The sequence below is a fragment of the Dicentrarchus labrax genome, unplaced genomic scaffold, assembly GCF_905237075.1.
Source record: "Dicentrarchus labrax unplaced genomic scaffold, dlabrax2021, whole genome shotgun sequence".
In the NCBI taxonomy this organism is placed as follows: Eukaryota; Metazoa; Chordata; class Actinopteri; family Moronidae; genus Dicentrarchus; species Dicentrarchus labrax.
The window spans coordinates 8576715-8600575 of NW_026136702.1; the positions used below are offsets into that span (position 1 = coordinate 8576715).

The window sequence follows — 23861 nt, forward strand, 5'->3', positions numbered from 1 at the left end:
GTTATTAGGTCATCAGTTTAAGAAGACATGTACATTAATAATATGAAAGTGCATGGTAAAAGTGTTTATTGCAGCTCTTTATCCTCTATGCTTCATCCACATGAGCATATGTACCTCTAAGGAGCTCATAGATATTGTAGACCCTGTCTCACTCCTAGAAAGCCCCGCAGATTCCTCCATCTCAGCGAGGAAGTTCTTAACAGCCGTGCGAGGTTCAAAGGGCAGGTTTTGCATCTGCTCTGGAGCGCTAGGATACTGCTGCTCCAGGTTCACATTCATGTGGTCCATGCCTGACGGGCTGATATTGAAGTCAGGACTCATCTTGTAATGCATCAACCTTTCGTGTGGCAGCGTATCCATAGTGATGTTCATCTTGGCGTCCTCTTTCAGAAGGGTGGATGTGTTACATGACCCTGACACCACTGATGCGGAGGCACGAGGCATGACTATGTAGTCTGTCTCCATCATCTGGCCCTGCATTGAGTGGCCCTCCATGTCATGGCCAACCATGTCATGGTCGCTCTGGCGCATGGCGTCATCTGTGCACAGGTAAACAGTGCGCCGCATGTCAGCGTTGCTGTCAACCATGCACTGCTCCTTTAGGTCACCCACTCCCATTGGCATGTGCAGAGCTGAAGGCTGCTGGATAATCACTTTGGAGATGATGTTGCCAGGCAACGTGGAGTAGTTGAGGCCCTCAGGGGCCTTCTCATCCTCCTCATCATTGAGGGAAATGCGGGAGAGGGTGCCTGTTATGGTGGCGGCGCGACAAGAGCCCATGTCTTTGTGAAGTGCTGCAGGGAAGAGTGATACAAGGATTAGATGGAATGTCTCAGTAATGAAAGTATTGTCACTGGTTGTTTGAGATTATCCAGCATATGACCAAAGGAACAAGAGAATTCAAATCAATATGAACCAATTCCCAAAGGATTTTGTGCTGCAGAAGGGAAACTATAATGACAGAACAAATAACTGAAAATGCAGTAAGTGTGACATTACACGTAAATGCATGGCACACAACAGCAGACACATGTATCTCTAGAGGATGTAATAGTAAATAAGGTACGGTATTATAGTTTCATCTCCCTGAAATTCACCCTGCCATGAAGGGTACAGCTAATCCTAATTTAGTGACTGCTGATGACCTTGTAATGCACCAGATATTCTTAAGTAACACCAGCTATATTTTCAGAAATACCTTCCGCTTATAAGAACACGCTGTCATCCCCAACTGAGCATTTTAATCTTTTCCTCAAGAATTATGCTGTCTGCTCACAAAAGGCCTGCGAGGAGATCACAAGGACAACAAATAAGATCTAATACCCGCCTTTCTGTTTGAGTCTAATTTAGTGCTCAGTGTGGACAAGTGGGATGTCTGGTATTCATATTGAAGAATTCCTCTGATCAAAGTTTACACGTATACTGTAGGGTGACACTGCGGAATATTACTTCAGCAGACAATAATCCCCGTTTGTAAACAGCCAACTTAAACTCTGTGAGCCCAGAGAGTAATCTGTAAAGTGAATTCCTCTCCGACGGCAGCTCTTCTTCGGTCTGAATCTGGTCATGATTTATAAATGACACCTGTCTGCTGTGCCTTTTTGTATCGGGCATGTCCACTTTAGCTTTACAAGAGTGCACAGCATTAAGTAACATGGGAGCCAGACAGCCCTTTTCGTCTCTTAACAAGCTGTGTTTCTCAGAGCTCTGAATAATGGTCAGCTTGCTTATTCCCTGCAGATCCATTTTAGGATGTGTTCTTCATTGGTTTGGAAGAAACCATAGAGAGAGGAGCCTCCAGGCTAGTGCTAGTTGCCACCACTAGTTACATGCAGGATAAACTGCGCATCTCTTAGGAACATTTAGTTACAATAGTTTGACTAAATCTTACACTTGTCTAGCAACAATTACTGCGGCTCAAAAGTGCAGAAGAACTAGATTTAGGGATATTTTTTCCCATTAGTTTGAGCTGAGGAAGAAAATCCTCCCAAAATGAGACACAAAGCACCTACGCACCTATTCTATGACAGCGTCGACATGTTAATGAAAAACATAATTACGACGTGCGACTGGTAGACGATGGGAAAAGCTGTTGTTATTCACATTTATTGCAGTAAACCCGAAATGATAAAGTGAATATCCAACAGCTCTCTTTATACTGTTTTGTTCTCAGATTAAAGTCAGCGTTTTGGTAACTGTGAAAAAACTCCTGTGGGGATTGTTGGTTGTTATGTAACCTCAGCTATTTTTTACCGTCTAACCTCTTTTGGGGTTTTTAACATGCCAGGCAAGGAGAGTCTTGTTAAAAAGAGACCATCTGTTCTTTACCTGATCGGCAGGCGATGTCCACATCTTTCTCAAAGTCCGTCTGTGGGTAGAAGACAGTCAAATGGTCAGTATTGCTAAATTCTAATTCTAATTCTACTGTATACTGTATACTGCATATATACAAAACCATTTGTAATGGTCGGCCGCAAGATTATGATCAATAATATATATTTTTTAGTATTCGTAATGCTTTGGAAAAATGCAAAGCAGTCACTTTGTTCTCTGCTTCATCCTAACAATATATCAATAAAACATCTTTGGAAAAAAATGCAACTGCAGCAGCTGGGAAGTATTTTGTGCTCGCTGCTAATGACTGTATTGAACCAGGGGGCCCTGACACCATTCTGCTATTGTGAAAACTATTTCACTCCGAGGGGTATTAGAATACTAATGGCATATCATTGCTATGATGTGCCAGTGGCGGGGTTGTGCTAGATGAAGAGACTGGTGTCCCATTCGAAAAGGTCAGGCAGGGGAACAGTCCTCTATTACCCTGTGAGAGGAAATGAGAGGGATGCATAGCAAACATAGACAGTAAGTTCGATCAAACAGAAATAAAGGATTGTGCTTTGGGCCTAAGAAAACCAAAGGGAACCAATGCCATTTATCAGAGGGCCAAGTGTCCACCCTGCATGTAATTGCTGCTTCGCAAAGAGCGTTGTGTGGAAAATTATAAACCTATGGGAAACAATGCCTCATGTTTTAGAGGCCATATTAAACTGAATAACAAAGAATAGAAAAAGAAAACAGCATGAAGAACACAAGTTAAATTAAGGTCAATGGAGAACAAGGGGCTTTGCATATGTATTATAAATAACCAGGGAACATTGGGTCTACTGAAATTATAGAGGATCTAATGGTTACAGATAACAGGGGGGTAACTGTGCCTACCATTATCTGAGCATGCCCATTAGGGAAGGTTCCTGTTGCATCACCACTGATTGGGTCTTGGCAATTTCTGAGCCGACATCTGAAAGCATCTTGGACCTAAAGACGGAGAGATTCAGTTTTTAATCATGTCCACAATACCGCACAATACAATCACGTTTAAAAAAATATGCCATTGAAAGTTAAATCATCTCCAATTGAATCTGTGATTGAGCAAATCTATTCCCTGCAACATTTGAAATAAGAAATTAAGACAAACAGCTTGTATATTTGAGTAAACTAAGACTATGGGGGAAAGACAGATGACTTCAAAGTGTCCTCTACCTCTCTCCGTAGGATACAGTGCACCATCACAATGACAAAACCCTGGAGTGAGTCAAAGACAGCAAAGAGGATTTGAAAGAGGATGGAGCGCTTGTCTGTCATGGCGAGCACTGCAGACATCCAGGTCAGAGCCAGCAGAGGTAGGACGACACAGGAACTCCACAGGGACGCCCTGAGAGGAGGAAGGAAGGATTGTGTAGAGGAAACAAAAGCAAGCAAATGGATGTCGATAACGCGATAAGGTCTGGAGTTAAAAGGCAGCATCTCCATCAGGGCCTTTTTCCTCCATAGTAACAGCAGGGCTTGAATGTGCATGCTAGTAGTGATGTAAAATAAGCCTGTAATATCGCATGTTTATAGAAAAAGACCGCTATACTGATCTGATGTTCTGCGAGTGTAATTGGAACATCAGTTTACGCTGCAGTATGCTCTATATTGTAGAGGTGGACCCGCCGTACATGCAGAGACTCCCTGTAGCATCGTCTTATTGATTCAGAGACACTGACAGGCACTTACATTGCATTGCTAGCTGTAGTTGCTGATAAAGCAGTTGTTGATACAACACCACATTTGGCACACTTGAGAGTTAATCCTGTATGCGGCTCACTCATCTGTCTGTGGGACATAAGAGACAACAGCATGACAAACAACGCCAACAGCCACTACCCCGACTTTAAATTCTCCCCCCTGTCATATTAGCAACAGCAGAAGCAGCCAATGTGTGGGCGTTTTTAAATGATTTTCATCTTGGACTGATTCTGCCAAAGAAATACGAAGCCATGTCGCTCCCGAGAGAGATCTGACCTCTTTATGTTTATGCCTCTAATTTCCTTTTCAACAGCAAGAAAAGGAGGTCTAAATCTCCATATGTATAAGAAAATCAAAGCATATTTATATCATTTCTTTGCATCAAGTTAAGAAGAAAATGTTAGGAAGAAAAATGGAGGTACTAACAAGGATGTGCTGTCATACCCTGCTCGATGCTTCAGCTTCTTGTCCAGTATGCCATCTCTGGACACTAGTTTATTAAACACCAAGATACCAATCACCATGTTGACCTGTCAATAGGAAAGGGACAGGAATATTAGATTAATTCAAAAAGCAATGTTAAACATATCTTTAATTTCACAGTTTGACATTCTACAGCACATAGGTTGCCGATGATTTAAGGTCATTATCCTGCAGGCGTTTCTTTTTCCATCTGCGCTGAGCTTTGACCTCTAGCTTCTATTGTTTGCTCATCTCTGTGACATTTCAGCCAATGGATGAGGCATGCCCTGGATACTCAACTGTAAGAAAAGATCTGCTTGACAAGAAACACTTGTCTTCTCAAAGGCACCTTCTCCTATTATTAGCAGTGCCTACGCTAATAGAAAACAGAGGGAGATTCACAGAAGCTAGGTAGAAAACTCTTTAAAATATTTGGCTACAATCTATTTCAAATCCCTCTTGCTGAGATAAACAGCTCATTAAGTATTTATACAAATACATTTGGGAAAGTTTTTATTCAACAAGCTGTGTTATTGTGGGACATTTTATTATGATGTTACAATATCAATAAAGTGATAACTGCATTATGGGGTTCATTCTCACTGCTCAGGCTTGTTTCTGCAATTTGCAGAGATTAGCTTGTGTTCCTCAGAGATTCATCACAAATGAAAACCACAAGTTGAACTAAGACGTTTAGTCACTTTTTAAGAGAAATATAAGAAATCACTTTATTCCCAATCCCTCCACAGAACAGAGGTTTGACAATGAAGAATATGACTCAGTCTTTGCTGTCCTCTGTCCCTCTGACACAGACTTAGTAATTTGCATAATCACATTCTTTGTGTAATTTTTCTCTGTACAACAATGTAAATACAAAATGATTAAAATCCCCAGTATATTAGATTTTGAACAAATCTAATGCATAAATAGTTTATAACCTCAAAGCTACATGGAGCACCATTATGGTAAATGAAAGGGAATTACTTGAGCGCATTGCCTGATGGGACGCTTATTACTTTGACTTTGAAACCAGAGTGTGTTCACCCTGTTAGCCATTTTCATAGCATGATTTTGTCGAGTTTCAACACAGTGCAGTTGTACCACATTGATACTGTGCCATCACTAAAACTACAATATGGTTAGTGTTCAGCAAAATGTATTATTATCATGATTACTTATAAGCTAAGCAAAGTTTTGTGCATTAATGTGGATTTCCTCTGATATTGCTTAAACTGTATATTACATACTGTACAGAACGATCAATACAGTACTTGCAGGATAAACACCTGCACATTTTTCTGATGCCTCAGGCACTGGCTGTTTTTTATTTTTTTTTTATTTTTAGTAAAAACTAAAAGTTAAAACTGGACATCTGATGGCTGAAACATACCAGAACAACAGCAGCTGCAGGTCCAACAAAGGCATACAGGAGCCCGCCCTCCAAAGACAGCCAACAGCTGCAGGGAAAAGCAGGGAAAAACAGTTAAATCCCACCAAGACATTAACATCCAAGTTAATGGCGCACACCAGCATACAATTGTATTTCCCTCAATTGTCAGGGGAGAAGTGCCATATGCTTTAACTCTGTTTCCAAAGTTTCACAGGATAATAAAATGCTAAAGAGATTTTAAGCAGTGTTTATGCGTTTGGTATCCAGCAGGGATACAACTCACACGAAATTGGGGTCTTGCTGCGCTATTTTGATATTTGATTGGGTTTAGGGGACCTTGTTTATGGCACTATTTAAGATAAGTAAGCCAAGACAGAAGCACTTAATCATCACTACTAAATGTTACCACGAACCTACTGCGTGTGTACTGAGTAATGCATACAGATAAATAAGAAAAACTTACTATAAGGGTGTCCCATAGCCTTTTGTTTTGGTGAATCCCATTGAAACAGCAACCACTAAAGCTGGTAATCCTTAAAAAGAGAAAACAATCGATAGTTATTCGAGCAGCTCTAGTTGCTCGTCAGAACGGAGAGCTTAAGCCAACTTCATTGCAGAAAAAGTCAGCCTCTATGCCTTGCAGTCATTAAACAAAGTGCAGCTAGATTCCCTCTGTTAGAAGCTACAGTATGAGACTATACAATCATCTGAGAGTATATGATCAACTATATGCATTTCAATATTTCAATCAACATACTGTGCAGTATTCCATTTAGTGGCAGAGGAGAACAGACCGTACTGTGCTAATACAAAATGGCAGCAGAGCATCGAGTCCAGAAAACCATGTAGTGAAATTTCATCACTGTACAGTAAGAAATTCCCCCCGCCCTCCACACCTTTTATATGAAGGGGATTTTGCAGTATGGCTCCTCATTATAGATTGGTGTAATGGATTCGGTCCTTACTACTGTGTGCTCAGAATATTAACGCTTTTTTCTCTCGGTGCAGCGCAGGCAGGTGCTATTGATGTAATCAGTTTCCTGGAGGCACGAGGCGAAGACCCTGTGGCCATCCAGTGCCTCTCTGCAGTGCTGAAGAGGTAAAGAGTGCCGAGTGTACACAAGCATGTCATGAATCACCGCACAGGCAACAGCCTGGTGGAGACACTGCACTTCAAACAGGCTGAATTAAGAGACAACAGGTACCGTGTGCTGCATGTCCCTTCAGAAATCAGTGTTGAAAATGTTGTTGTCTTCTGTTTGAATGCAGGTGGTAATCTGAAGAGGACTAGGGTAGTTTTATTTTCAAGTCATAATGTAAAAAAACAGCGTCTAGATTATATAATGCATTTTTATTGTCATACAACAAGACCCTGACTCTTATTTATCATCAAATTGCCTGTAATGGCGTTTTTGTTTTTGGAAATCCATGTGATTGTAGAACAGCCTTTGTCCATTTTTTGTGCAGCAAGCAGTGGCACTGCAATGACTAAGAGAGCCTTGTTTGTTGCTAGGTAACAAGAAGAATGAGTGTGGGCTCTTTCATAATCAAATTGATTTATTTTTTTTTAAAGGAGAGATTTCTAGTAGTCTGTAGGAAAGAACCCTTTGGATGAGGATTCAGATTGACATTTACCAAATGTAGAAAAAGTCCAAATGTTTCAAATTGTAATACAAACATTTTGATTGCCTGTGTTTATGGACAGATGTGTATAATTATTCATTATTCTATTTTTTTTTGTCATGTGATATTCCTGTGGGGGGCAGGACAAACTTAATTATCTGAGACCCAGACTGATTAAAATCTGTCACAATATGGATAATAAATACATTACACTGGTTGCTACCTGTATCTGTGAATACATTCAAAACATTTTACCTTTGCAAACATTTCATTCTCCTTAACACTATTTCTGAGGGTCTTGGATGAAATGTACTCTGCTGCAGTGTAAATGCTCCGCTCACACTCTCATAATCAGACATAAGGTCATTGTAGCCTGCTTTGGGAGAGCCGCACCAGTCTGGTCCCCCCCCACCCCCCACCCACCCACTGATCAAGGCCGGTCCATTTACCCAGCCCTCAGAGAGCTTGACTAGAGCACAAAAGCATCACAACAAAGAGGCTGATAGGATGAAGATCTGGCTGCGAACAAGAGGATGAGAACAGCAGATGAAAAAAAAAGAAGACGTACAGTTACTCGGAAAGACACCTTGGCCAGAGACCTTGAGAGAAAACGTCAGCAGCGAGGTATAATGGGAGATAATGAAACATGCCACTTGCTTACCCCAGCCCAGACACAGAAAGCGCTTGCGGATGAGCCTGGTCCGAACCTTTCCTGTCACTGCCATGTAGGACTGCCAGGCCTCTGTGAGGACCCAGCAGAACGATGCCAGGAAGAAGAAGTGCAGAAAGGCTGTCGTCATAACGCAGACACCCTATTGATGAAAGAAAAAATAGTCAGAAAGAGATATATTCATTGACTGAAACGGTTACAGAAATGCAGCTTACCATTACCTTTAGCTGAAATCAAAATGTAGGTGCAGCTGTAACACAATAGAGCTGCATAACAAAAACAAATGTAGACTCCATCAGATTCCACAAGTACAGAGTCCTGTAAGGCAAGAGGCTCTCTGCGGATACACATTGATTATATCAATATTTCTTTATATCCCTGAACTATTCTTGAAGCACCGACAGCATTTGCCTGTCTAGAGCATCCATTGGAATACCATCATGTGCAGCGAGTGAAACAAAGCGTCGGTTTAAACTGCAGCAACAGAGGTGGCAATTGTAGTAAAGATCAGAGCCAGGCTAGCTGACACAGAAAACCATGGCGTAGCATTCTTCTGCACTAACCCTCATTAGTATGCTGGGGATCCCACCTGGAGGCATGTGAGCCAAGGTCAACTGTTTTACACCGCGAGGAGGGGAACAAACCACAACACTGCTCATATGATTCAGAATGCACACGTGTGAGGCAGCAGATTGCGTTCCAGGCTTGACAACATAACAGCACTTTTCAGCTTCATTAGCTTGTCCATCTTTGTTCCAGAGAGGCATCTCCAAATGGGGTTGTTTAGAAGAGGATTAGAAATAAAGAAGTATACTTAGGAATCTTGTCACTGCACGCTGACATTTGTGAGTGAGAGAAGATTAAGCTTTTTTTTCAGTTCAGATTGTTTGCAGTGTGAAGCTGTGGTAATCTAAACGATGCTGTACAAAGAGGGAAAGATTGAAGTGTATCATCTCGTCCCAGGGCGTCCACACCATACTGTGCGATCTCCCATACACTTTACATCCCCACTGAGAAAACCACACTAAATCCATCCATCTCCTGTAGTGTTCATGGGGTTCATACAATAATCCTGCATTACCCCATGCATGAGGAGAGGGAAATTCTGTTTACCTACACTCATGAGGGATGTTAATTATGTAAATGTGGATTCGGATAGAAAATATTTATCAAAATTCATGTGCAGTGTGTAGATTCACTTTAAAGACACACCTCTATAAGAAACAGAACATTTAATATATACTATATTTTCCAGGCAAAGCAACAACTTGGTACACGAACAGCAATGTCAAACCTACATTTTAACTAAAAATATTCACTTCCCGCAACATATGACTCATGGTGGATTCTGCTAGGTCAGATCAACATGAACTAATTTCACCACTGGCCAATCCTGGTTGCAGAAAAGATCTCCTGGGGAAATATTTTATGCTACTGTGGCGACATAAATGGTGAGAGTTGAGTTAGTGAATGTGAGTCAGTTCTGGCAGATTCTAACTGTTAGAACGTTAACAAGATCAGCGGTGTGCTCTTTTGGAGAACAAACACATTTCCTGATACTTAAGTGCTAAAAATCCCAGCTTCTTAACATGTACCTGTATCTGCCAAACTCTTTATGATGTAGTGTGAGAGTCAGCTTTGACATTTAGTATTTTCATCAGCAGATTAAAAATGTACATCAGTATAGCTTTATAAACTGGGGGTAAACAGTGTTTTAGGAAATAGTTTCATTTACATAAGACATAAGAATGGTGTTCAATGTTAACAGCAACACCATTCTTTTAAGGATGTGAGATTATATTATACCTGTACTGCATATTTGTAGCCCTATATTTACAGCCTATATTTCCTTAACTATTCTCCTGTATATATTTTTTTGTCCTGTGCAATTATATTTATTTCTACACCGTGCCACTACCTCCTGCTGTGACCTGTGCAATGTTCCAGGTGTACATAGTGTACATATAACTCTTATTCTTATTTTTTCATTTCTATCATATTTTGTATTTTTCTATTCTACTTTATTTTTTTTATTCTTATGTATGTTTATTTCCCTATCTATTGTGTTGTGCTGTATCGAGAGCTGCTTTAGCAAGTGAATTTCCCCAGTGTGGGATCCATAAAGTCAATCTTATCTTATCTCATCTTATCTTAAATTAACAAGTGCCTACAGCTGCTTTTGCAGAAAATCACACAAATATTGTGCTTTGAGTAAGAAACAACATTTACTGCGCTATACCTACTGTACGTACTGCGTATTTCTGCCTTTCCATAACAATTTAGTGACCTATATGTTAGCATACCACTCTGCTGTATGTGATTATTATTGGATAAACATGGCAAATCAATAAGGAAATTCTTATATGTAAGTAAAAACAGAAACCTACTGATGCTGAAGGAAAGAGTAGGGTATAGGGAAACCAGTATATACTGCACAGTAGCTATACTGCCTCTAGTTACATCTCAAGCTAATTCTAGTGTTGCTGTTGCTCATGTGCTGTCCAAGGTGCTGAAAATAGAGTCTGCCTTGTTTCCTGGAAACAGGTCACATACAACCGTTATGTTTCACGCTTCACTTGGGTGCCTATACGATCCAGGCTCATTAGTCCTCCAAAATAAAATCAGATGAATCATTGAAAAGACAGAAAAATACAGTACACCACCATGAAAGGACAGGTTGGACGTAGGCATTCATACAAAAAAAAAGGTTGAAAAACTAGAGTTCACACTGCCCTTTAGAAAGGCAAATGCCTGGAGATGCTGAGCGCACTGTGTCAGTATCCATGGAAACAGAGGAACCGAGGAGGGGACCACATTAAAACCTTGCAGAGCTGATAGACATGAAGGTAAGAGTAGAGGCTGACGCGGAATACGTCAAGCCGGTTCAATCATGGCAGTTTAAGGTCAGCACAGGAAATTTGAAGAATTTCTTAATGTAGCCTGAATAAACTCTGACTCAAAGGTCTGGGCCGGGCCTCGATGCTCTCTCAAATATTAAGAACTGAAAACCTGATTGCCATTAACTGTTGCACGCTTGAAATGAAAAAGAAAAACAAAGAGGAGTGAAATATTGTGGAAGTAAAACATCAAAAGGGATTTCAGTTTTACTTTTAGTGAGGCAGAGAACACCCTCTTGTTAATTGGATTAAACTAATGTTTACTTGGTGATTAAATTATTTTCCTCATATGCTCTGGGCATTTTTATTTGCCAATCACCATTCATTCATTCATTATATAAAGTAAACTTTCAGTCCAACTTTTTAATAAATATTTTCAGCATCGCTGAAAAAAGCACTTAAAGAGATCTAAGTAGCATCTTTCTGGGGGAGAAGCACATTATTTAGACTGTATCCATGGTATTGTTCTACGAAAACCTACAACGTTATTTAAGATGTGAAACAAAAATCTGAACCAGACCTCATAACATTATAACATAACTTTTATCTTCCCAACCATTGTGAATCAGTGTGGGAGGAGGAGGCTGGTTGTTATTTTGACTGAAGCACCCTCCGTTTGAATCAAGCAACAAGTGCCCCAGTGCTTTATACAGTAGGTGCTTGGTTGGAGGACATTAAAAACTCCAAACAACAAAGTGGTGGTGGCAAAGTGTTGTTGAACCGCACAGAAACATTGAGCGAAATGCATCGACTTTACCACTACAGCCAGAAAATGGCTACTTCTACTTCCTGTTCTGTGGATGTACCTCACACCAACCTGGACTGAGTTCATACTTATGACACTTCTGCCCACTTTATTTCAATACATAACACTTTCAAGGCTCTAAACAATGCATACAATTATTCCCCTGGACCTCACCAGAGGATTCCTGCTGTTATTAAGCTGCTACTAAGCATGCAGTAGGACTGATCTGTATGTTTCCATTCATTATCATTTACTTACAATGTCTAACCTTCGACTGCAAGGCAGGGATAAATGAAATCTTTCTTCACCGCACCTCACTATATGGGAGGTCAAGCCTTGTGTACTACAAATATACTATAGCTCAAATGTGCATACAGCGGTTAGTGCGTATATAATATACAGTATATATGTTTGACCTTGAGCATGCCCGTTTTATATTTCATGTCTTGTATGAAAATTGATTATTTTCTTTAAACCTTTTCATACCAACTAAAAAAAAGATTTAATTCTTCTTTGACTTAAAATCATCAAAGTACTCATATATACACAAATAATGTTGTAAACATATGGAGGGGCTGAATTTGCTAATGCCATGGGAATTATAGAATATATTTATTTCTAATGGAAAATTTTCAAGCTTTTCATAATTATAAGGATACTAATTTTTGACAAGATACCAGTTTTGATATGCCATCTGTGTGGATATATGATATGCAGCGTTTAAACAAAAAGGCGATCTTTTTTCAATCTCCTGACGCATCAGGAGGTTGAGGTGCAGAAAAATCAAAAAGAAAAGTTGTACAAAGCTAAAGAACTGTCAGCTCACAGTGCTACTGACCAGATGTGACTTTATGATATGTTAAAAAGCTATTTTTTTTGTCATTTTATAGAGGCCAACTAGTTTTTATTGTCTTCTCTTAATAATGAAAGAACGGGTTGACACACAGTAGACCCTGGATACCTTGACCTCCACTCACTTAATATATAAAACATTTTCACTCATTATAGGATGAGAATTTTACAGGAACATCATCTGTAACTCCAATAACGCTTTTTATTTCTAACCAACAGTGTCTACTTCTTTTTGTTTTCCTTCCATAAACCAAGATGAGCAGCGACAGAGGACAAAGGAAAAGCACAGGCGGGCAAAGGTGACTCACTGACTTCCTGCTCCCAGAGGACACCTCCACACCAAAGAGATGATTTCTATTAGACGATGAGCAAGTCTGAATCCACAAACAGTGGAGCCAATTATATGCACTTCTTACAAGAGATGGAGGAAAAACAAGTGAGGCAGTGTCAGGCAGCATGGCAATTAAACCCACACAGGGGCTATGTTTTCTCCTCTTGCTAGCCTACCACTCAAACATTGGGTTCTACAGTATGTCTGATCAAACAGACAAGATATTTCTCAAATATTATTACAACAGGAAAGACACAGTCAAGACAAAACAAAGGGCTGATAGCAATAAATTGTCAGGGAAGTTTTATCCACAGCTTTAAGGCGACCGACAAGATACAATTTCTAACTTGACTGAACAATGTATTTTAGTGTTGTTGATGATGAGCCTCTGAGGAACTGGTTTGGTTTGGAGGTGTCCAATTAAACTTTAAAACTTGGTTTCTTGAGGCTGTGAGAAACAAATATTCTGGTTTAGCTATGTGAAAATCTTATAGTATAATTAAAATGAATTACATTTTTCCTTTTTATGTTTATGTTATGTAATCTAGTGCTCTTTAAGCTCTTTGTACATCCACGTTAGAAATTCATATAATGTAATTTTACTTTTTATTTTCATATTGTCTTTCTCACAAAGACCAGATTAAAAAATAACAACAAATACTTTAGAAACAGTATTTGATGTTACTATTTTAAGCCTTTAAAAGTGCAGAAATTAGGGTTAGGTTAGGGTCTGCCCAGTTAATGCAGGTTAATGATACCTGCATTAACTGGGCAGAGCAACAAACGCTTGCTTGAAAAGCTGATTTGTTAGCAGAAAGTTGCCTAATTGCACATTCAAAAGATATTAGCAATATTAGCAGTTATTTGTTCTGTTTCTGGCCACCTGATGAATCTGAGTCCAATACAGTTTATGGTCCCGACCCATTCTTGAGGGAAATATCTGGCTCTTCAGCAGCTAAATGCTGCACTATGTTGACAAGCTAACTGCGTCTATGAGTCATTTGGTGCTGAGCAGGGTGCAGGTATATCAGAGCTTTTCATTGAAAACAGCTGCCTGTGAAACAAAACCGTAGAACCAAACCAATGAGCTGAAAGGGGCCAAAACAATCAACAGAACTGAGAAATGTGAAACGTTACATAGTCATTGATCCATTGTTAATATAAAGTATTGATTTGTGCAGCTTTAATGTGCAGTATAAATACACAAGGGCCCATTTATTTGGCCAATTACAAATAAATTACTCAGCGTTGCTTTCATTTGGCACCCTGTGAGTCAGTCAAGGTGGTTTGTCGAATCACGCTGAGACACTGCAATGACATCTTCAGTATGTCAGTGGATTTTCTGAAAACCACCTAATCTCTTTGTAGATTTCAGAGGCAGATATCTTATTAGGAGCATGCCGAGTGGGTATTCCATGTTAAGTGGTGGTCCTCATAATCAAGACAGGAGATGACTGGAGCCCTGATTAAATCTGACAAGGCTTCAAATCAGCTCAGCTTTAAAAATGCCCTAAAGCTTTGTGCATTCATAGTCTTGGCTACTACGGTGTGCCAGATGTAAGGGCCAGCAAGGAAACAGATGAACTTATCATGTTTTGATGCTGTTTTTGTTATTCTATGCAATAAAAGTGGTCTGCATAATATGAACCAATTCAGTTGCTTGTGAATGGTTACAGTTAGAAAATTTGTCATCTATAATGTCACCAGGATACAGACATTGTACGTTTACAAAACACGCTTCAGACAGTTTTTCTTTTCGTTCATTCATTCATTATTCATGATTCAATTTTCATTGAACATAGGCAATGTAATGGGAGGAAGCATTTTGATTTATGAGCAGGGTCTGGTCCAATATGAGCCCCCAACTGCTGGTAGGCCCATCTGCTCCCAGAATAAGTCATACATGTAAGCGCACTGTAATTAGCTTTGCTGAACAGTACAAGCAAATGGCTTTCTACCGATGGAATAACCCACAGACATACATTTTTGCATGCTCTTCAAAAGATATTTTGGCTCTGTTTTACATGTTCTCTTGAACTCGACTAAAGTCTATGACTGCTGCAACGTAAATAATGTCCAAATACTAAAACACTGGTTGTTAATGTGCCAAAAAACTGATGAGAATGGATTAAAGAGGAGAAAAAGGGGGACATAATGAACAGTGTTCCTTTCAAAAGGTAAAGGTATAGTGAGAATATGGTTACACAATAAAATGGACAATGTGTCATTCTGTAGTGCTGCCAAATGACTGAGAAGGGCATCTGTGTGGGCAGCTTGTAAATCCCAACTACTGTTTGCCAAACAATCTTTTACATTAGCCACTTGTTTACTGGCCAGTTACAAAGCCGGAGAGGGGAAGTGATACATATTTATTGGATGCAGTCCTTCTTTAACTATAGCAGTTGTCCTTTTGGATCCTGCTGACTCGATTTGAACTTCAGCTCTCATTGACATCTGAACAAAAAACAGTTTCATATCCGTCTGTGATGGCTTCGAGTCATTTCAGTAATGTACACTGCACAGCAAATCTAACTACAAGAGCTGCTTTTATCCTCCAACCCAACTTTTAAGCTGCGCTTTTATTGTCACCATTATAGGATCCTTTCAGGGGCAGCGTCACAATAATTTAATTAGTCTTCGATTGACTGGTGCGACATGCATCTGGTGTTCATCATGTCTGCCTTTCTTCTCCTACACTGTTGAATGTCCTTAACTGCCAAACTATTCTGACTTGTTAATAACTGCAGCGCTACACGTTTGAACCATAGCAATAAAACAAAAAAAAAAAAAATCAGTATTTCATCTCAAAGGTAACCAACTGTCCTTTTTGTTCATTTTCTTTTTAGTTTTCTTTATGGCCTCACACTTTTAATTGCAATTAAAGATCATCACTGTCTCGTTGCCAACAGATTGGGGTTGTCTCAAGTTTACCAGAGGACAATGTAACACCTGAGTAAAGAGCAATGGTCCTGAGCCAACACAAAGTAGATCTATATCTTATAGAGGCATTAGAAACACTTAATTTTCCATTTGGATGAAGTATGAAAATCTTTTCTGCGCAAGACCCAAAAGAAAATTAGTTCTTTGCTCCAACGATGCTATAATCCAACTGTTAGATTCTTGTTTTTTCCCTCTCAATGACAAAGCCAACATCTGGTATACAAAAGGCGCTATTTTGTTGATAAGACATCTGGTAAATGAAGAATGAAGCCTACTAATAAATCAAATCTCAGCCTTTTCACAATAAGAGTAATATGGACTAAAATAATGAACAAGAACTCATACTCTGCATGATGAACTGTAGCATAGACTGCCAGAACACATTCTCATATGTAGCAATATAGACATAAAGAGAGTGCTGAGCTCTATTCAACATAAACAAGGCCATAGTGAATTGCTGCTTGGATCTTTCCACTGCAAAAGGCCTAGATCCTTTAATATATAAAACAACCACTGAAACGTAAATGACACTTACCACATTGTGGGTCTGCGTTTGTCCAACAAGGATCAATATGTTCGAGCAGATTATAGATAAGCAGAAGTTGAGCAGAATGATGGATCGTTCAGAGCGAATATACCTAAAGAAAAAAATAAAGAAAGAATGATAAAAGGAACCAAATCAGTGTATTCCTTCAATTTGTGGTTGGACGAAATCATTCATCATCATGTGGTTAAAGTGTTTGCAATTACCTCCATAGCACGGCGTAGATCACTGCCAACGTGATCAAGGCGAGGCAAGACAGACCACAGCCAACTATCAATGTCACAGATGGGACCCCTGAGTACTCCATGGTCTGTGGAGGAGACAGAGCAAGACGAAACCAGTCAGTGGGAGGTTGGCTGTGGTTCATGCAGGACAGTAAACCTTTATTGTTGCCGAGAGATGGAACCAATCAAAACAACAACCACCAATCTGAGTAGTCCACAGCGGGTTCCTTAATGTACTGTGAGATTTGAAGTGCATGCGTGGGCTTGAAGGTTGTTTAGATACATGCCTTAAACTTTCCACCTATATGGGCTGCAAATTAAATTACAAAACAGCAAAGGCTGAAGCTAAAGCACTGACATCTAGACATCACAATATTCATTTTGTTTGATTCTGTCATTTCTTCTCCAGCTACATTTCAAATCAGGTGAGCTGGCCGACAATAGGCCTGCAATGTGGAGCACTAATGTGCTGTCATACAATGCATACACCAGTCATGAGTGAGCCTTTAACAGTAAATGCACTTTTAAGCCTAAGATAATGCTGTTGAATGCTTCAGGCCTGATACAGCTGAAGGTAATAGATTTCTTTGTGTTAACTCAATTGTACTAATGCAGGGACCACAGTGTAAGTACTCTATGTTCTCAATGTTAATTACTTCTTCCTTCTCAAGAAATTACAGGCTCCTGGTTCCTTTACAGTAGTCTGTAGCACAACGAGCCCATGCTTTCAAAATCTCCCCTCTGGAATCTGTCAGGTTTTCTGATGCCAGTACAGCAAAACAATGCAACACAATGTTGAATCTGACAACTTTTTTTTTTTATTAATCTCCCTCTCAGCAAATGTGACTGATGAGAAGAGGAGACACACACACACACACACACACACACACACACACAGGCACCAGCATGCACACACCCTCCCCGCGTGCACACACACACACACACACACACACACACACACACACACACACACACAGAGAGTTATCTAAATCTATGTGCAAACTAGAAATATCCCCCACAATCTCCCTTTACCGCTGAATTACTATTTAACGGGATTAGCACACCAAAGATTCAATTTGCATTCGCACCAGAACACACACACGCACACACACACACACACACACACACACACACACACACACAGAGAGACATAGACACAGCGTTTCTCCTTTACATTGGCCTATAAAACCCACACTGAATAACAAATCAATAGCCTACTTACTATTTCTCTTGGTTGCTGAGCCAAAATGGCGAAGGTAGATACACGATCACATAAGCATTTTGTATGGGATGCATCTGTGAGCACCGTTTTACATCCTTTTGTGGACCAAGCTCCCCAAGAATCGTTCCTGCAAGAAGAAGGAAGGAAGAAGGCAGAGGCGATTTAGAGGTTTAATTCCAGCACGACTTCACGGGACTTATCGACATCGGGCTCCGTGGGTTTAATTATTTATTTGCATCGAGAGGAGAGAGCTAAGGAGCCGGTATAGACTGTTACGTAAATAAATAAATAAATAAATAAGGAAAAAAAAAAAAAAAAAAAGCGAACAGACACATCGACACGGCTCTTGTGTGTGGCTTACAACGAGCAGCATTTCAGCTGGAAGCAGATAGAGAGGCAGAGACACGGAGGAGGGGGAGGACGCACGGAGCTGTCCAAGCAGACCGGTGCTGATTGATTCGCTATACGCAGATAAATACCACACAACTGATATCAAAAACCATTACCAACCCCCCACCCCCCCCACCCCAACACCTCACAATGCTTACACATAACAGCGTGTATATTTACCTGCATGTCTTTCTGCGTGATTTTCCTATTCCACTAGATGTTTCCCAAACGACTGTATCCCTCTTTTTTTTTCCTTCTCTCTTCACAATGCTCCCTGTTATCCTGTCTTTTTTTCCTTTTCGGTAGATTTTTTTTCTTCTTCTTCTTCCCCCCCTTCAACTGTTTTAATTAGCAGCTTTTGAATGCTTCCTTAGGGGGATTTTCACCCTGGAAACGGTGGACAGCATCAGATTGATACTCTGTTCCTCTCTGCTGGCGTGAGAAGGGGGAGGTTGATATAATGGAAAAAGAAACGCACGCTGTCGCAGGGTCTGTTTATTCGGCTGTAAGTCTAACGGTATGGCGGGGATAAAGGATGGTTTTTGATTATTCCTAAAGATCATTTTACACTAAAGTTGTCGCCCCTCGGTGCGAAGCGCTTCGCAAAAAACACACTGCAGAACTAATACCACCCCGCGGAAGCAGCGCGAATGGTTGCAGCCAGTCTCCACTTCACACCACTAGCAGGTGAAATGAAAGGAGCGCTTCTCTTCCATTTGTCACCCCCCCCACACACTCATTTTCAATCTTTGGGAAAGAATCGCCCTGGTTAATTAAATACCCCATTTGCAAACTTTATGGACACAAACATGCCCGCACATTCAGATCAGTCTTTGCCGCAACACCAAAAACCTGATATGAAGATTCGTGTCACAAAACGCTCAAGCAAACACCTGTTGTCCTGCAAGACACCTTGCTGCTGGGTCTTTTCACTCTTCGGCATCCCACTCATTTCTAGGCAAAAGTAGATAGGTGCCAGTGATTTAGAACAATACGGAGCATATGAGATGTTGATTTGTGTGCCAGGTGGCCTCTGCTGTGTGAAGCAATCCTGCTTTGTCATTTGATCAATATGGCAGCAATATTTATTATTCCTGGAAGGAACCGTGGGGCCAGTTGCAAATTTCCAAACCAGGGTCTGACTCTGACAAGTACTCAATGCAATGCAACAGTACAACAACTCTTCGCTTTACTCTTAACTGGGTTGTGATTGTTTTGAGCAATGTTTTGTGTCCCACCCATGTAGCCATTTCAAACCATTACATTAAAATGTTATACTGCACAAGTATCGGAAGAGGCAGCTATGAATCATCCAAATGGAGTAAACAACAAATGTGGGGAAATGTGCTTTGTCATAAAGGTGTTACATAAAGCCCATATTCTCTGCAGGTTGTAGAAAGAAGTGTCTCATAGGAGCCACAGCGGGATCCCTAAATCACGTCTTAAAGGTCCACAGTGGATGCACCGTTCTGCTGATTTAAAATTTAGAGGGTTTCTTTGGTGGCTCCATAAAGGAAGGTTCAAATGCTGACATTTTATGATAATTATTAAAAGGAAAGTCTGCGGTGAGGTTTTTGAACAACTCCTTATAAGTGAAACTACTGAGCTGCACTAAGTAACATGAAAAAAACAGAGTCTCAGAACATCTTCTAATTACTTTGATAGCACAGTAAGATTAGAAATATTCTAAAATATTGTATATTTGAATATTTCTTTAACATAGGGGCCAAATGAGTGCATGATAGACAGAAAACAACATGCCTGGCAGTAACCAGGGTGGCTAAAAATGAGGCACCTGTAGTACCATATTGGAGCCATTGGACACAGCTAACGTAAAGCTTTACATCAATGTCTGCAGCCATTAACAAAAACCATGTGGCTGATGGTAGCGCAAAGCACTTTAAAGTGGTAAAGGACTTATAGGACTTAATTTTCTGACTACAAGTGCCCCCGAAGCAAAAACAACCCCCACTGAAAGCATTGTTCGTTGCTGCTTTTCATCAGTAGAGGTGTCTGACTATATGTGAGCTTCCAGTTTTAAAACGGAGATTAATGTTGGTTTCTGCCAACCTAAACAATTGCCTTGCACTATGTATAAGCCCAATGAGACATTAAGTAGGATTGTCAAAAATGCAGCTAGTGGGGTGTTTGTGTGCACAGTCATACATGTTGGACAACAAAATTTTGAACACATCCTTGAACAGTAGTGCAGGCCTTTCATTGTTTCCTGTAGGACAGAGAGACGGGCCGCGATGAAGCCGCTGGATGACCAACAGGCATCGCACCATTTTACACAGCTGCCCACATGAGATCGCCTTCTGGGTATGGCGCTGTTGCACTATCAAAACATGACTGTCAGATTCAGATTCTCTCCAATGCTCACTTTCTTGTGATCAGATTGATAGCATGTGTGATGCCTCTACTTTTTGAAAACTTTGCGATGAATCCACCGTTCCCTTGGTGAGGACTCAATCCTCGACATGATCTGTTCCTAACTTTTGACTTGCTAGATGTTTGCTTCTCTTTTGTGCCAGTGAGAGAGACAGAGGAGCTGACAGGAGAACATCGCTGACTGGGGATTTATGTGCGCCACGTTTGACGTGTTCTCTGACCTTATCAGGGCTCAGTGGCCTTAGAATATAAAATGTCCCCTAGAGAAAGTGTCAGTGTTGCTGTTAACCACAGTGAGACATTCATCACATACCCTTTGTTGACCACTTTCTACACATGCGGTGATGTACTGACAACTTTGTAGTAAAACTTCCTGGATTGAAATGTGTGACAGAATTTGATCGTTTAACATATTTAGGTGTCAGGATGCAAGATAAGTGACAGCAGAGTGACATAAAAAGTCGACAAAGTTTTAGACACATTCAGTATTTAAACCCCTGTGTCTTGCTGAAACAGAGAGATAGACAGTTGCTCAAAACTCCAATTAGGTTTGTGTTCCTTGCTGAACTTTGACAGATTGAGTTCCTCCAGACATAGAGATCTTATTACTAAACCCATAACTTATCCAGATGTCCAAGCAGTGCACTTAAGAGTCAAACAGTGAAGCTCTGTAACCTCATGGATGTCCAGCTAAACAAGCTGATGCAGCCGTATATAGACTATATGACCAGACTGGGCTGCAGTTTTTTAGCCTGTGTTGCTCTTAGAAATGACAGTCAGCCTTGCATAAGAGACTGCTTTGCTCAAAATATAGTATTTCTTCAGGAATGAGGGATAACTTTCCAAAAACCTCTTTAAATGCATCACATGCCCACATCAGATTAGCCAGTCACTGGTCTGGGGGCTTTAAGAGTGCCTCGGGCGATGCACTTTAGGCAATTTTATTTTATTTAAGTCCTGAAAGACTGACACACAATGACGGGCAGAGGAGGGCGGGGGCAATGCTGGGAAATTATTCCATCCATCTTGGATCTCTTGATGATGGGCAATTTATATCAGCCCATGGGCCACGCTGTGTGTGTTAACTGAGTGAAGATAAAAGAAAAATGAGTGCATATTTTTATGTGGCAAGAAAAATCTTATTAATCCTGAGTGGGACAAAACCCTCTAAAGGAGGTAGACAAGCAAGAGAGCCTGCAGTTTGGATCTGTTAGTGACGACATGAATGGCTCCACAGATGCATACAAAGTGAAAGTGTCATGCACCTGCTAATAGGTCCATTATGCCTATTATCACTGCAGTTAGTTGACCTTCAGCACACCTAATAACTGTGTTTGTCCAGATCAGTTTTTATTCATTTTAACACAATTTGCATGGGTTGTCAGTGTAATGCTAAATCCACATAATAGGAAAACTACTGTTGAAAACCGTGTATTTTCTAATTTAAAGCTAAAAATGTAAATTCTCTCTCATGCATGAATCAACTCCACTAGATTTACAAGTATAGCAATATATAAATACATTAATTAAAAGCAAACAGAATCAAGAATCAGAACTGTTCATTCTATGTAGCACTGAGTCATCACAGCACCATGACATAGCTGCACTTGGACTTCATGTGCTACCTCAGAGTTTACATGATTTACCCCAAATCACATCCTGTGCTGTCACACACGCAAACACAGCAATACCTCCTGCTGTCAACTAATGCATGGTTAGTGTCCTCATCAGTCCATCATGAGTCCTTGCTGGAGCGAAGCTTACAATTACTGTAAACATCGCCCACATTGTTACTTCATCTGCCTGTCGACGTCCTTCTACAGTGCGCAGAGATCACTGCAAAGTGGACATGCAGAGATCCCGAGCAACATCCGAAGTGAAGTGGTTCCATTTCATTATAAATGAATCCACCAAAAATAAAGAAGGCAATGCTCTCACCATTATCGTCTCCCGATCTGCAGCGTTGACACTTTGCATTCAAAACCTAAACCTAAAAACAATAAAAAATCTTCTCACATAGTTCCCTGGGACTAAATCTGATCATCTGCGAGTCTGTGGAGCAAATGTGTCTATTTGAGGGTCTATGACACGAAAAAGTTTGACAACTGCTGATCTCAGATATGGAAATGTCAAAGAAGCTTGACGTCAAAGAGGGAAACCATTAGAGAGCACTTTCAACAGAATTAGACAGACTGAACCTCAAAATCAAGCTGGAGATGGGAATTTTGAGCTCTAAATATCACCAGCTGCAGGTATATTAACTGTTTTATACAACTTGTCAAACTTCTTAAGTGACTCAAAACTTAAGTACATTAAAATGATTAAAGTAAAGTTATTCATTATAGTGTAAACAAGGTTTTGCACATCAACAAAGCAAAGCTGGAATGCAAATGTATCAAACTTGGTGCATGTCACTCACATATCCTTTGGTGTCTATATTATAAACATTGTGAAGAACTGAGGTGATGGAGAACCAAATCTTGCAACAAAAGGTTTCTTCTGGTTCATAAGAGTCCCTGCAGTTGGCAGCGTTTGGTGTGGCCTGCTTGGCTCAAATCCAGAATATCCAGATGTTTGTAGAACCTGGAGCTACAACAGCTGCTTTTCACACCTTCACATGTAAATAATTCATATGCTTTGACTCCATGGGAAGCAGAGTGTTCCTTTTAGATTCACGGTACAAACTGTATAGCACTGTATAGCAATTTGAGAGATAACTATTGAGGTAATTATTTAGTAAAAGCTGAATTACAATATTTTACTACTCATCAGTTCAGGTAATATTTGTTGTCACAGGTTTGAATGTGCTGTTGTTTTTCTTTAGAGTCAAATGGTTTTCAAATGACATAATCATTTTTCATTCATTCTTCAATCATTAATATGAATCTATACAATGTTTATTACTTGTACGTTTTAAAACGTGGCAGTTAAATCCACCAACAAACTGTTTGGTGCTGCTTGGTCTTGTTATTACATGGTATCTCCAACTGTTTTTTATCATATCCTCTAGGCTGTTATTGGTTAGTATATGGCCCTTGTATGTTCTGCAGAGTAAATCATCCCAACTGACTTGAGTAGAAACTGTGCGACTTTAAAAAAAAAGGAAACATTT

The 23861-nt window shown here is 40.2% G+C and overlaps 1 protein-coding gene across 10 annotated transcripts in view; it reads right to left on the reverse strand.

Annotated features, from left to right (window-relative positions):
• Positions 1-23861, reverse strand: part of adgrb3 (adhesion G protein-coupled receptor B3) — a 112254-nt gene that overhangs the window by 3362 nt on the left and 85031 nt on the right. For 7 of the 10 annotated variants that reach the window (XM_051426908.1, XM_051426907.1, XM_051426911.1 and 4 more), the window contains 12 exons: positions 17969-18095; positions 16729-16832; positions 16514-16616; positions 8205-8355; positions 6384-6453; positions 5921-5987; positions 4495-4598; positions 4057-4155; positions 3541-3712; positions 3220-3315; positions 2329-2368; positions 115-794 (listed from right to left, as the gene is read on the reverse strand). In XM_051426908.1, coding sequence (XP_051282868.1) covers positions 115-794; positions 2329-2368; positions 3220-3315; positions 3541-3712; positions 4057-4155; positions 4495-4598; positions 5921-5987; positions 6384-6453; positions 8205-8355; positions 16514-16616; positions 16729-16832; positions 17969-18095 — 1813 coding nt within the window. The remainder of the gene's footprint in view (positions 1-114; positions 795-2328; positions 2369-3219; positions 3316-3540; positions 3713-4056; positions 4156-4494; positions 4599-5920; positions 5988-6383; positions 6454-8204; positions 8356-16513; positions 16617-16728; positions 16833-17968; positions 18096-23861) is intronic. The other 3 variants (XM_051426909.1, XM_051426912.1, XM_051426918.1) reach the window with 2 other exon arrangements.